General features: G+C 36.0%; 1 protein-coding gene across 7 annotated transcripts in view; it reads left to right on the forward strand.

The window, feature by feature from the left end:
- VTI1A (vesicle transport through interaction with t-SNAREs 1A) overlaps positions 1-14,616 on the forward strand; it is a 249,222-nt gene that overhangs the window by 44,342 nt on the left and 190,264 nt on the right. For 4 of the 7 annotated variants that reach the window (XM_042863700.1, XM_042863704.1, XM_042863699.1 and 1 more), the window contains exons 4-5: positions 5,075-5,152; positions 11,373-11,393. In XM_042863700.1, coding sequence (XP_042719634.1) covers positions 5,075-5,152; positions 11,373-11,393 — 99 coding nt within the window. The remainder of the gene's footprint in view (positions 1-5,074; positions 5,153-11,372; positions 11,394-14,616) is intronic. The other 3 variants (XM_042863702.1, XM_042863705.1, XM_042863701.1) reach the window with 1 other exon arrangement.

A 14,616-nucleotide genomic window follows, 5' to 3' on the forward strand; every position in this document is an offset into this window, starting at 1 on the left:
ATTAGTTTCACATTAGCACTTATGTTTGATTTGTCCCTGTTGTTGGAGGAAAACTACATTTGTTGGAGTGGCAGAATACAGGTTTTAAGTTGTATTTTCTCTTTCACAGTTCCCTGCAACCTTTTGTGTGTGTGTGTGTGTGTGTATGAGTGAAAAGACAAGAGTGAGAGTGCCTTAGACATTGACTTTTGCCAGCTGACATCTGCTGCTGCATTGATGCTTCCAGTGAAATGTTTCATAAGTTTTGTAAAATAGTTTACCTCCCTTAGGCCAGAAATATATTTGTTGTTTTATATCCATAAGGAAATGCTTAAAATTCCAGCATTACATTGTGTCATATATTGACTCTACGTAATCAGTTTCCTGCTTCTTATCCACCTTGAATAAAAAATAGGCTATTTAGGAACAGGAGAACGCCCTTCTAGTGTCAATGTGAGGTATCTTATCTGTTGTTTACGTATAATCCTTACAGAGAAACACAGAAATTTGGGAAACAGAAGTTTGAACACAATTTTTAAGCAATTTCATTTATTTTGTTTCTGAAGAAGTGTTATTGTATTGTTGGTCAAATAAAAGCTTTAAGACTGTTAGGCAAGGTTACTTTTCTTCTAAATTTTAAAACTAACTTCTCCATTTCTGCCCAGCAAAAATTACTTAGGGTATCTCATCAGTGAGGTCAAGGTCTACAATCTGCAGTACCTCACAGTCCATTTGGAGACCAGGTCACTTTTCACCTTATTTTAAGAAGAGCAGTGGTAAAAGTGACCACTCTCAAAGAGCACAAAACCAAATACAATGGTATAGTGTATTCCTAGGAATTATGGAATAATTCTGGTTAGGCTACTCTTATGTATTTATTTACATCTAGAGCAGGACCAAACAGATGCTGGAAGACTTTTTATTTTTTATTTTTTTAAACCATATGTATATAGTAGGAAATTCTAAAGAAAACAGATGTTTGTAGGTAAATAAGCCCTTTTGTTGGTTTACACTTTTTACAGAAAAGTCTTTTTAATCCATTCTTAAAACACTGAGGCTGAAAAATGGAGAGGTTTGTTGGGCTTTTTCTCTGAAATGCACCTTGGTTTAGTTGTCTGCTCAGGGGCCTGCTTAGCATTTAGGAGGAATGCTGTTCTGCAGCTCAGGTATGAAAATACACTTTATATCAATTATTTGGCTGATTGCTGAAAGTGTGTTGGAGTAAAGGGGCATTGGCTAGTTGTGGCCTTTGCTAATGGGAACGTTTCAGAGTATGAATGAGTAATTAAAGTATAGAATGCGGAAAATTAGGCCAAAATTGAATAGAAATGAATAAGTATGCACTGTGTTGTACAGATGTTGGAAACAGATTATTTTGGATACCTCTTTCCATCTACATCTTATTTGGGTACCGTGTAAAAATTGGTCATACACCATGTAGATTGTTTCTCTTCCCATCGCCTTTTCTGTTTTTATGTTGTGATGTATCTGTATAGGTAGTAATTTAGCAAAATATCCTGTCTGCCAGGTGTGGGAACTAGCTGATTGTATTGTAATACCAGATCATTACTTAATTCATATGCAACCTAGCCTAGCACATGGAAAGCATTATAAATCTATTTACAGTGTGGCTGGTCTGATGATAACATTGTATTAAATTCCCAGGTGAGGCAATTTAAGCAATTGCTTTGCCATGTGTAGGCCGTGGAAATTAACTTCTCATATGCTTTAGTAATAGACAAACTTCATTGTTAAACTCAGATTAGTAGTGTAGAAGAATTCTCAGTCTGGTTACATGTACCCTGCTTCACATGTAGAATCATACAGGGGGGGTGGTGCTGCAGATCACAGATCTTAATTAGTTTAAGCTGAGTTAATTCATTTCAATTCTAATTTAGCTGTGCTTGCCCATGAACACATTCGGTTCTATTGGGAAATGTTAAGGCTTGGGTCAAGTAGATGGATTGTTTAAAGCCAAATTGCCAGACAGAACTGAGCAAGTGTATCTGTTTGAACAGGGCTTTAAGAAAATCACCCAATCAGTATGCAAAAATCCTGTTCATAAACCAAGAGAGATCTGCTTGGAATCAGAAATTCTTCCTTGTCAGAAGGTCTGGATACTGTAGTACATTTAAAACAGTCCCTGAAACTTCATCTGTCTTGAAGTTTTACAGAAAGTAGCTTAACCCTTTTGTGTGGTGGTGTGTTCATCTGCGTGCTGGCTTTGAATGGGGATGTGTAGACAGGGGTAAAAGCGCTTGTGTGCTTAGACTTCTGGTGTGTGTATGCACAAGAAAATACAAAATACAAGGAAAACTTCTCCGTGTGACAGATTTTTATAGAAGAAAAACTGCACATAGAAGCGATAGCCTATACTGAGCTGCCCAGAAATTCCGTGGATTACAAACTCTGTAAAGCTTCTGTCTTTTCTAGAAGCATACATATAAAGTAGACAGTGGTAACTGACAACTAAGACTAAAAATGTTGACAATTTCTTGATTTGCCTGGTTAGCTTATGTATAGAAGTCATTAACTATTTATAAAATGCATTATGAATTGGGTTCCTTCAAACTGTAGCAGTGTGTGACATTTCCAGCTCAAACTATCATTCTTGCATTTGGCTAAAGTACATATTTATAAACAGCTGTTAGTTATGAACTAAAAAAAAAAAGCTAAAACTCACTTTATTGCCAAGTTTGGATGAACAATTTCTTTGTCACTTTTTGAAAGCTATGCTTGAAAGTGTTACCAGTGTTACCTTAATAAAAATAAGAATAGTAATTGAAGATATGAATGTATTGATATTTTGGGCAAATTCTGAAAGAACAAATGAACGCTTTAGTTCAAAGGCTTTTCCTTTTATATTATTGATTCGTTTAGTAGTGAAACTGTGATCAAAAGTAATATCAAATTATTTATTGATTATGCCAAAGAGTTACACCTAATTGTAGTCAGAGGGTTATTTCTTTTAATATAATTACTGATTTTCTAATCATGACAGATTATTGCAATAAAGGAACAATGATACGAATATATTTATTAAGCTCAGTCACGTTGATATAAAGGATTATAAAAGGCCTTTAGAAACTGCATTGCTGTTAAGATTTATTTCTTTCTCATGAAGAATATTCTTTTTCCTTTCCTTCATGCAGTCTCTTGTGAATGAGAATATCAGCCACTTAAATGTTTCAAATAAATGATGTGTAACCACGGACCATCTCCATCTCCAATATAATTAGGCAACTCGTTCACTGGAGAACAAGCTCATGAAGCATCATGCTCCACATCTTAGTCTAAAAATGACAAATAAATGTAACAATAGCAGAATCAATTGGGCTGAGTAATTTTGTAGAAGTGGCAGAGACTGTACAGTTGAGGTACTGGACTCAAGTGGGGAGACTGAATCTCAATCAGAAAAGAAGAGTAGATATTTATTGGTATATATTTGTAATTTCCTTTCTTGTTTGATGTATATAAAATAAAAATAGGAAAATAATGTAATTGAGCAATCTATGCCAATTTGTTGGCTTTTTGGTGAAAAAAGAGAAAAACAAAACCTATCTCCATATGATATTCTTACATGCTGTGGAGTGTTTTAGTCCCCCATAGTGATGAAATGAATAATTTAAACAGGCAGCTCTGATACCACAGCCTGTTTAAAGGTTCTCATTTCCTTTAATGCTGTAGAGTACTTTTAGCTTGGTTAGTATGAAACTGTGACGGCTGAGATCTCCAAAAGATTTGGCATAATTCATCTCTTGTAGTTGGACCATGGTATGCTTTGTCCTTGCGAGGTACAGCTGTTAGCCTTAGTATATAATCTAGATCTGAGCACTAGCAACTGAATCGCAAACTGGTAAGCATTGTTGTGGTGAAGGTGTAATGAAGGATGAGCTATGCAAGATCAAAAGCTAAGATGTGTTGCTCTCAGATGACCAATGCAAGACTACTCAACTGCTAGTTTCATAGTAGAAGGGATGTCCTGTTTCCCCACTTCCTTGTCACAAAGATAATGAATTTCCCTGTGCTCAGTGTATTTCTAATGGGTTGTTTTCTGTGCTTTGGTCTTAAAAATCACAAGCCCAGTTCTGGCTGGCTCCGGAGTTCTTCCCATGATGGAGAGTAAGACTGATCATATCCACACTCAAACATGAAGATATTTTAGACAATATGTTAAAAATACTTTCTTTCAGTGGTGAATGCAGGAATGTTAGCTAAGAGTCTGGTAATCAACTGACAGAGAGATTAATAAGAATATCAGTCCAGCTTTTATGGACTTTCCCACTTGTCCAGTAAATGCTGTGCTGCCTTGGTAATCTTCAGTCATTTGCTCAGTTGCTCACCACTTACTCTAGTTAAGAGTTAATATAGAAATTGGCTCCTGAGAAAATCTGATGCTCATTAATTGTGGTCTGTCCTAACTGATAAGTGGCCATCACTGGTTTTGGTGTTCCCATGATCTGCTGTAAGCTGGTGTTTCCTTGTACTGCTGTTTTCTAACCCGTATTTTAGGACTTGATTTCTGGTACTTTCTGTGGAGGTCTTAGCAGTAAAGGAAAAGCTTTATCATTTTCCACATCTGTAATTTCAACCAGTTTTGTTCAGATGTCTATTGTTCATACTTCTTTTTCTTTTTCTTTTTTTCTCCCTGTTTTTTGGTAAATAGGAAAGGAATTCTCCTTTTCTATGTAATGGCATCACTGCAATATTACTAGCAAGTCTTTCTTGGGAAAATTACTTTTGTTCCTACATGTTCCTTCAATGCTGCTACGAGTTTTTATTGCCTTATTATTAGAACTTGGGTCACACATGATTTGTCTTGAGCATTATTTAAGCTGCTTTTGTCTAAATGAAATGAAATATTGCGGATGTGACTCTCTTAGAAATTTAAGCTTTTGCCATGCAGATTTATCAAAATACAGCTGTTGATGAACTTTTTTATAACTTTTAATTGCAGGGTTTTTTTTTGTTTGTTTTTTGTTTTTTAAATCAAATAGGTATCCATTAGGGGGCTCTCGAGGTTTAAGATGATCAGTCTTGATACCAATGGCTTTGGAGCTTTACTTCCTAACCCTTTTTTCTTTTTGTTTTACAGAAAAGGTCACGGATCGCCTACAGTGATGAGGTGCGGAATGAGCTCCTAGGGGATGACGGGAATTCCTCAGAGAACCAGGTAGGATGCTAATCAAGAAGCCCTAGTGGGTGGCTGGAGGGTGAAGGAGGTCACTGGCACACTGGGCTTCTCAAGCTGCTCCTTAACAGCATTAGCAACAACTCATGTGGAAGTGATACTGTTTAATGCAAAGCTGGGGTCTTAATCAACTTCAAAATGTTTCTTGGAGATCTTACATTTAACCCTTTAACTTGTGATCACTGTCTGCTATCTTAAAAAAAATCTTTTCTTCTCTTTTCTTTATTATTTAGTACTTTAGAAATAACTTGAAACACGCTGTTTGCCGACAAAGCCAAGGTCTTCACCTCAAACACATGTAAAAGGAATAAAAAAAGTACATAATGCTGCTTTGATAATAATGCAGTATAATTAAATCAACACTGGCAGGCAAAACAAATGGAAACACACTCTCAGACTTAGGCTGTGCACCGCTTTGTTTCCTTGTACGATTCCTACCCTAAACAGACTTTTTCTCCCTGTACCAAAAACTTGAGTTGTGCTTATGAAAGCATGTTTTCATGATGTATGTTGTGCTAGAATGCGGAGAGCTATCCAACTCTTTTAATGATGGAAAGCATGATAATCCTCAGGTTTTCATGATACCTTGTACTCATGTTGCTTTGAACACTACAGTGAAGATCCTCCTTTCTGAAGGGAACTTTATATTCAGAGTAATTTGACCCAGCTGTTAATATTTCTTTTGGTGCTGAACTTGTTTGACAAGCTCTGTCTGAAAGCTGAATGTTTCTTTTATGGCAAATCAGCTCAGTTACAATGAAAATTGTGCATTTTGAGTGAGAAATTTGTTGAAAGTTTTCTGATAAGATAGAATTTTAATTATTTTTGTAGTGAAAGTAAAGCTTTTTAGAATACTTTCTACTTCAATATTAAGTAAGGAAACAGAGCAGAACCGTGTTCTGAAATTTTTATATCTTCTACCTTAATATAAGCTCAGTAAGGGTAGACAAGTTAGACTTGGAGACTTATTCTAATAAAATGGATAAGCATAGACCTCTTAAGCCTCAGTGTTATACAGTATTTTGAAAGTGCTGTGTAAATGTTAAACACTGTGGGAGACTGTAATACATATGTTAATTAATTATACACAGGATACAGTTTATCTGCAGAACTTATTGCATAGCAGATGTAATATCTATGTTTAAGTTAAACGTAGAAGGTATTTATATTTTGATATATAGCAAGAAAGAGTTCCAAAATTTAAATAATAGGAAGACCTTTTTTTATCCCTAAATATGAATTTGCAGAAAGGAGAATTTAAGGGAAGAGTTTGATGGTCTGTGTGTCATGAACATAAACTCTGTACTCTAAAAGTGTTAAAATTCTAATTTTATTTCTTTTAAGGTGCTGCTATTTTTACATTTCAAGAAAAAAAAATGTGTGAATTCAGACATAAAAGGGCAATTGTGATAAGAAGCTTCACTTTTAACAGAATATCTTATGTGTAGGGATGAGATAAAATATTTTATTTTCACTTTTTAAGGAATGGTTAAATAACTGGTCTACATGCACTTTTTGCAACTTATGATTTCTTTTTGAAATCTGATGGAAGAAATATGGTTTCATCTCAAGAAATCAAAAGATAATTACAAGCATTTATCAACATGATTTTTTTTTTTTTTCATCCAATGGCCACTTCTTAAATTGAACAAAATTTTTTAGGTTATTAGTGTTTTATTTAGTCTGATAGGTAAATAAGCTCATTTTTTTATGACCCAACTTGAAATTCCTACCCGCATACCTTTGGAAATTCTGGAATTCTTTATTTTCTTCCTTGAAAGATACTGTGAAATATTATCGTAAAGGAATCTCTTCTGTTCTTTTCATAACATGAAGGCCAATATATCAATATATCAAAAGATATCATTTATTGCATTATTCCAATAATCAACCACACACTTTTCCTTAAGAGATGTCATGATTTATATGTCTACTTATCTTTCTTGCTTTTAGTTACGGATACAATCATATAGTACACGAACTTCAGCCTTATATTGACCTTGTCTGAATGTGCAGTTATCCAAATCAAGTGTGAGGCTTGAGTGTTACTGTACAGTCAGCAATGTATTACCTCCAAATATCTAGATCAGTAACTCCAAGTCTACCGCACTGTCACTCATTACTATTTTAATAGACTTGGACTAGATGAAGAAAGTATGATCAAGTATTACCTGTAGCCATATAAAATATTGGAAGGCATTTCAAATTCTTGCTTTAATTTTGTCAGTTGGGAATGCATATACATAGTCTGACCCTCAAACTGTTATTAGAGGATTTTTCCTTCTCAAATAGTTTCAGTTAAATTAGTTAAACTAAAAGACGCTGGGCTTTGTTCTCCAATTCAGTCAGCAAACTTTGCTGCAAAGTGAGAGGAGGCAATCCTCTCATGATGGAGGAATCATTGAAGAAAAGATTGTTCCTGTAGCAATCCAGAAATGTTGGTAAAATCTGCTAATAGAAATGCTGAATGTCTAGTTACACTTGGATGTTACCCAAGGGAAACAGATATGAGCAGTATATTTAAAGTATGGTCTTTGTCATGATAAAAATTTATATGTTTTTTATGGAAGGAGAAGACAAATATTGTAGAATGGCTGATATGGGAGTATCTAGAACTAAATGAGGCATTGCTGGGAAAATAAACAATTTTTTTTAAAATTCAATTTCTGGTTTTTAGTTGAGTTTTAAAGGCAGAGTTACAGCCAAGTTAAAAGCCATACTGAGCAGGGTAGAATACATAGGTATGAGTTTCCAGTTATTCTCACAAGAAGAAAGATTGAAGTACAAGATCAGAGTGAAGAATTAGCTAATGATGATTGGTCTTTCCACTTCTTTTTTTTTTCCCTCTTTGCTATCCATTAGTAGCTGTCATCATGTGTAGATGACAATGTCTTAGAATACATTTGCTTATAGTGATTTTATCAAGATATAACCAATTTTATTAATGTTTATAGAAACTCCTTGTAAGAAGTTGTAAGAATCATACAATTCTGTTTAGTAAGTTAATGATATCAAGCTGTTTAATGAAGTCATTGCTTAGTGTACATTAATTTCCTCTGAATTTTATCTGGTAAATATGTTCAAGTGAGGCATATGCAGAGATTCCAAATCAGAAGACGTATCTTCTCCCATCAAGAACATACAAATAACAACAACAAAAACCCCATCCCCTAAAGCCTGCGTGCGTTGCTTGTTACTTATTTTCCAGAAGTGATCTTAAATGGGCTCTGTTACTTTGAAGTCTTATTTGTCATGCTGGCCAGCAATGATTGTCAAATCCCTTGAAAGTTTTGAGCTTTTCAGTGCGATGATACAGTACTTACAGGTGTGGCTTCCCTTTAATAATCACAGTACTGTTTTCATGTGGTGATTTGTATGCTTTTTAGAAAGCGGATGTTGGGCTAAATCACAAATAATCAAAATAGTCAAGTATGACATTACCAACTTTCTTGAGATATAAAACTACTCCTTTCTCTTTGGCAGCTGTGTTCATTAATATGTTGAAGTGAATTTGCATTAGGGTAAATTGCGTGTCTGTATGCACATGCACGGCGTATGTGATTTGTGGTGAACAAATATTTTGTGGCTACTTAATTTCTGACTACAAAGTTCTGATAATATTAGATTTGGGCTTGCTGTGCATAAAGTGTGTCAAACTTCAGCTACAGACCAGGGGGTGAAGTTGGTCAATTTAATTCCCCAAGATCTAAAGAAGGTCGGTATCATTTCATATAGCCCTGGCAGAGCAGATCATTACCAGACACAAATCTGTTCGTTACATGCCGAGGGTTTATAGCAAAATAAATAGACTGTCATCATAAGTTCAGAAAATTGTGTGTTCGACCCACGATAATGTGTAAAGGGCGTTTAATAGAGTTCAGCATTTATTCGTTATCTGTATGCGGACAGAGACGGCAGTAGCGTTATCAGCTTTTTTTTAAAAAAAAAAAAAAAATTGGGTAGTTTTCTGCATCACGTGGTGCGCGCCTCGCCGGCACACGGGCACACACACACACAGCCCCGGCCGCTCTCTGCGGCGCAGTTTTGATTTTAGTCACAGCAGAAGGCTTAGCCACAAGAGATTCCACTGGTTCAAACCAGCGTAAACCAGATTTTTTTTTTTTTTTAGCCTACAAAGGACCAGATTACCTCTTGTATCGAATTCTGTATTGAAAAAAAAATATATGTATCTTTGTTTCAAGGATATGCTGATTATCATAACTTAAAATGGTGGCTGCGCACGGCCTGATGCTGCTTACCGTTGGGTGGTGAGCGTGATAAAAATGCCAGAAAGTGTTCAAAAATAGAAAAGTAAAGGTAACACGTTTTCACCAAGTGCATTGTTAAATGGGGGAAAAATACATCTTTTGTTAATTTGAATGAATATCTTTCAGCCAATGTTTTTTTTTTTTTTTAAAAAGAGGGGAAAAAAAAAAAAAAAGAAAACCCTCTCCCATTACTTAGCTTAGCTGCAAATCCTATGCAGAGCTTAAATTCAGCCATGCAGCACAAACAAGATAGAACATTTTTGTTTGGAACCTATTGAAAAAACAAATGTGCAGCATTTTAAAACTCCGTCTGATTGCTGCAGGGTGGCATGCCCAAATGGGCTCTATTGCGGGAGAGTAGTTTTAAACTTTGGCCCTTTAAGTATCATAGCCAAGTGAAGAATGGTGGCCTCCGAAAGAAAAGATAGCAATGCAATCAGCTCCCAGATCGCCCCTCTCTAAAGGGATGTTTGCCTTTTTGGGGAGAAAAGGAGGGGGACAGCTGGAGAAAGACCAATTTCTGACAGGCCAAGCAGTTGAATTTAAGCAGCAGTTTGGTGGACAGCACGGTTTTCTTTATGCCAAATTCTAGCAAAGTTGCGTTACTTCAGCTTGAGTTCCTGCAGTAGTAGCCCCAGTAATTACACATAGTTGGGTTCATTGTCTGCTTTGGGATGAGGCTGTGTTCAGACCTAGGCGAGCCACATGAAACAATAGACAGTAATGGAAGTGCCTTTTTTCTTCTCGGGCTGAGGAGACTTTCTCAGTAGTAAACATTCTCAGCTCCCACATGTGTTGAAAATGAGTGTTATAAAACTAGGTGAGGTATCAGCACAAACTGAGATAATGGTGTAGCTGTTGTAATTTTGAATTCAACTGGAATCGGGGAGAGAACTGTAATTTTTTCACCAAGAGCCACTCTTGTGCAGACATTTGTTGTGAGTAATCATACTTTTTGTTCCAGTACCAATGATTTATCTCACTCTGTATATGGAGAGAGTACTACAGCATAACTCGATGTTCAGACTGGATTTTATTTAGTTTTATGGTAAACCTGCCAGAGCAATATTATTAATAGCGTTAGATCATGTTAATTTACAAGCGTAGATTGATAAGCATAAGTGCATATGCTGTATAAGTACGTACAGATACACTATGTGTGTATGCATACACACACTGTGTAGTGGTCCAGGAATAAGAGCCTGGAGTGAGTCTTTCCTGAGGGAAACATGTTTTGTGTTGTTCCCTACTCCTTTGTCTATTATTAAATATGCTGTGCAGTATATCATCATTCCGAGCTGCTTATCTAAGCTGCTTTTTTTTTTCTCAACAGGAAAAGGGTGTCCATGTGAGGTTCCGTAATCCAACTAGATAATATAGATGTGAGGTTCAATAATCAAACCAGACAATATAGTCGCATTCAAATGAAGGTATATAAAAATCGGAGTAGCGGTGACATGCTGTAAAGATGCACTCATCTATTAATAAGTTAGATCTGCTCGTAAAATAAGAAATCAGTTGTCACAACTGAAATATACAGAAAACATTCTGAAAACTTGTATACACAAAACCACTTCAGCTGTACAGTCTTCGCAGAGAGGAATAGTAAACTTGTTTTTTTTTCTTTATAATATAGACTTCTATGAAGTCATTCCCCTTTATTTCATGATGGTGTCTTAGATGTGGTTTAAAAGAGAATTTCACACTATTCTCTTTGTTTAATGTGACAGTGTGAGAAAGTGATCTTTATTCGTTCAAAAAACTCTGCATGTAGTCTATGTTTAGGTTCTTTTAATGTGTTTGTCTGTGATTTTTAAATGCTAAACATGTAAACAGATAAATTGTCAATGTTAATTCTGTATCCTGTCACACAACTGATCTTTCTTTCCTGCCATTTCTTTCCTTTTTATCTTTTTTGTGCGCTCATGTTGCAGTTGATAAAATTACGTGAAGAGGTGAGTACTTTCTTGCTTTTTGTTGTCTAGCTTTCCCTTTAAAGCTGAGTTTCTAAATCTGAAGTAGATCTTTTTGTTCATTGTTGCAGGGAAATCTGCACAAAGCAAAAATATTGATTATACTGCTTTAAAATATTCACTGTTCTGCCTCTTTTTTTCCTAATAATTGTATACTTACATAGGAATCTCCAGATCAAACCTAAGAAATTAACATTCTTTGATAGTGGAATTTTTTTTTAAAGGCACTAGAGAAAGAAGGAAAAAAAAGAAAACCTATTATTTGATGTCTGCTAGAATACCATGATCAAATCTGGTACAGTAATAATCTTGTTTGCATCACAAAATCTTTGATAGGGTAAATACATTCGTACACTGGTATTGAAAGTGAAAGCTTTGCTTTGGTTAAAACCTGTGCTGAAACACTGGCAGAATTACACGGTTTTTCCTAACGCTTTGACTTTGGTGTGAAGCACTGAAATGGCTTATGTATTATATAGCGTATCATATGCCCACTGAAAATACAGCACAAGTAGACCCACGCTCACGTATCAATATTTATTATTTATTTGTGTGTGCTGTAGATCTGTAGGTGTAACACTAGAGATCAGTATTCTGGAACACCTTTCTTCCAGTTATAAAATGACTCATAAATATTTAGAGAGAGAACGTCTGTTTTAATGGTCAGTTCCTCTAATGTTTCAGTATATGTTCTGAAATTAATATACTCAGTTCCTTGCTGCTGGAGCAAAGCAGGTATCTGAACTGCTTTTTTTTATTGTTTCCCGATTGCTGCCAAAAATGAGGTCTCAGGAAAGTCAAGATTACTTAGAGGTCGGATTTTTGAAGGGTTTCACGTGGAGAGTTTGAACCAGTGAAGTATTTGAATAAGTATATTTAGAGGCATTTTAACATCACATATTTGTCTGGTATCTTCTTTTTGAAACGTGTATGCCCAGGCATATCAATAATGAATCCTGAGCTCTGCAGAAAAGGATCTGTAAGTTTTAGAAATGGTGATGACAAAGAAATGTAAAGTAACCAGATTAGGGGCAATTACAGGCAATTCTTAGAAACAGTAAGATATTTGTGATATAAAGATTCTTTCACCAGTTGCCTGAATGCTTTATTTTTCCTTCTTCTTGTGGAGCTGATATTAATATGTTGAAGCTGCAGAGTAATGTGGCGAATAAAAAAATTAAACAAAATAAACATGTAACTGCATGAAAGCCCTCCCACCACTGCTGAGCTCCCCTCCCCAACAGTGCCAGTATTTAAACAGATGACAATATTGTTGCAAGGGTTTGTACAGCCTGATTTCTGAGATTACTTTCAGAAGAGCAAGATCCATTCGCTCAACCCTTTAACAACGCTCGCACGTCTGCTCCTGTGCTTTTGTAAAGCAATATAGTAGGAACATTTTTGCTTGCAAACAGACATTATAGGTTTATAAACGGGCAGATTCCTAATTTGTAGGTTACTCTGAAAATTTAATTAGATATAAAGAACAAAGCTGCGACTTAACTGCTCTTCTTTCTGAAAAAACTATGAAGGCAAATAAGAAAATTCAGAATGTTATTGCACAGGAATGGGGCTCAGGAGCTATACTGAACTTATAATGAGTCATACCTTTTGGAGCATATAATTACTCTATCATTCAGCTAAATTTTTTTGACATTGCTTCTAGTAATTTTCTGCTTTTCCTGGTTAGCCTCAGAAGTTACTTTTTTCCTCTCTCTATTTGGAGAGCAACAGCAAAGAGATACAAATAAATTTGTTGTCTAGAACAAAACCGAACAGGTAGAGAGAGAAATAATTAAAAAAAATAATAATTGTTGACATTCCATTTCCTGTACTTAAGGACTGTGTGTTGAGTAGGTTGTGATTGCAGTGCTGTTTTAATACTGGATGCAAAATGCATGTTAAAGTTTAAACGAAGACTGATACAGGGACTGAGGCGTAATTCTGAACTTGTCCCCTAGTGAAACATCAAGGCATCCACAATTATAATTCTCCTAAGGAGGTATGAACAGATCTTGAAAGAAATTATGGTTTGCCATTCTGTTTGTTAATAAAACCTACACTTCCTCTCATTACCGGGCTCTGTTCCGGCACTCACACCGTACGCAGCATCGCGTGGAGGCTGTGCCGCTCTGTCTTTTGAGCTCCTGAGATCTCAGTTTGAATCCAGCCCACATGGAATGACAAAATCTCTAGTGATAGCATGCCACTTTGCAAAACTTCCTTATGTAACTCAGATAGAAGCTGTTTCTGAAGCTGCAAGACGCACTGAATCACCTCCCTGCCCACCTCTCAGAGCAGGGATGCAGTGGCAGAAGGAGTGTGGGGAGGGCTGGGGAGCAGGAAGGCATCAGCTGCTGCTGTCGGGCACCGATTTCATGGCCAAAGGGCTGTATGCCTCCCAAGCCAGAGCACGTAAATAATTGTCATTTGTAATAAAAATAAAAAGGTCTCATTGTAGAGTGGCTTGGGTGAAAAGGTTCTGAAATAAGGTAAGAAACTGCTTTGAGTTAATGTTAGTACCGAGTTCACAATGCTTTAGTATCTAATTGCTCACAGTAGGACTGAACTAACTGTGGGCTTATCATTTACCTTTTAGACAAACTGCGGCTAGTGTAGTGTATAAAAAAATACAATTATATGTTAATTCTTTCTGTTGGGCAGCTCTTTTACATTGAAATGTGAAATCTGATTATTTTCTCCTTCTCCCCTAACATAGTAGGCTTGTCTTTTCATTCCTAGTGTGCCTCTACAGTGCTGTGCATCTGTTCTTTAATTATAACACTCTGTTCCTTGTGCCCACTCCCAGTCCCTTATTTTCTTTTTTTGTTTTAAGTATCTCCTGTCTAACTTTTAGGATTGTTGTCCTCTGAACTCCTTATTTATCCCTCCCCCCAGATACCTCTTCCACTCCTTTTCTTTCTGGAGAGATATCAGTGTAGCAGCATTAAATTCCTGACGTTTTTTACAAGACTTAAAATATTTAACTCCGGTTGTTCTTTAATATTATTCAAGGGTAGGGGGGCTGTATTTGAAGAAAGGCACTGTAGGCTTACACTTCTTTTTCTAGTGGGCAATGGAGAGGAACCAGCATATGTTATGAAAAGGTGACTTTTAAAAATAAAATTAAGCAAAATTAACACTAATTATCTAGATTGACCATGAGTCCTAAGAACAAGCACCGCTCTAGTTGCTGTCATGATTT

This window comes from Lagopus leucura, unplaced genomic scaffold (genome assembly GCF_019238085.1).
Source record: "Lagopus leucura isolate 7727_CA_CO unplaced genomic scaffold, USGS_WTPT01 Super-Scaffold_741, whole genome shotgun sequence".
In the NCBI taxonomy this organism is placed as follows: Eukaryota; Metazoa; Chordata; class Aves; order Galliformes; family Phasianidae; genus Lagopus; species Lagopus leucura.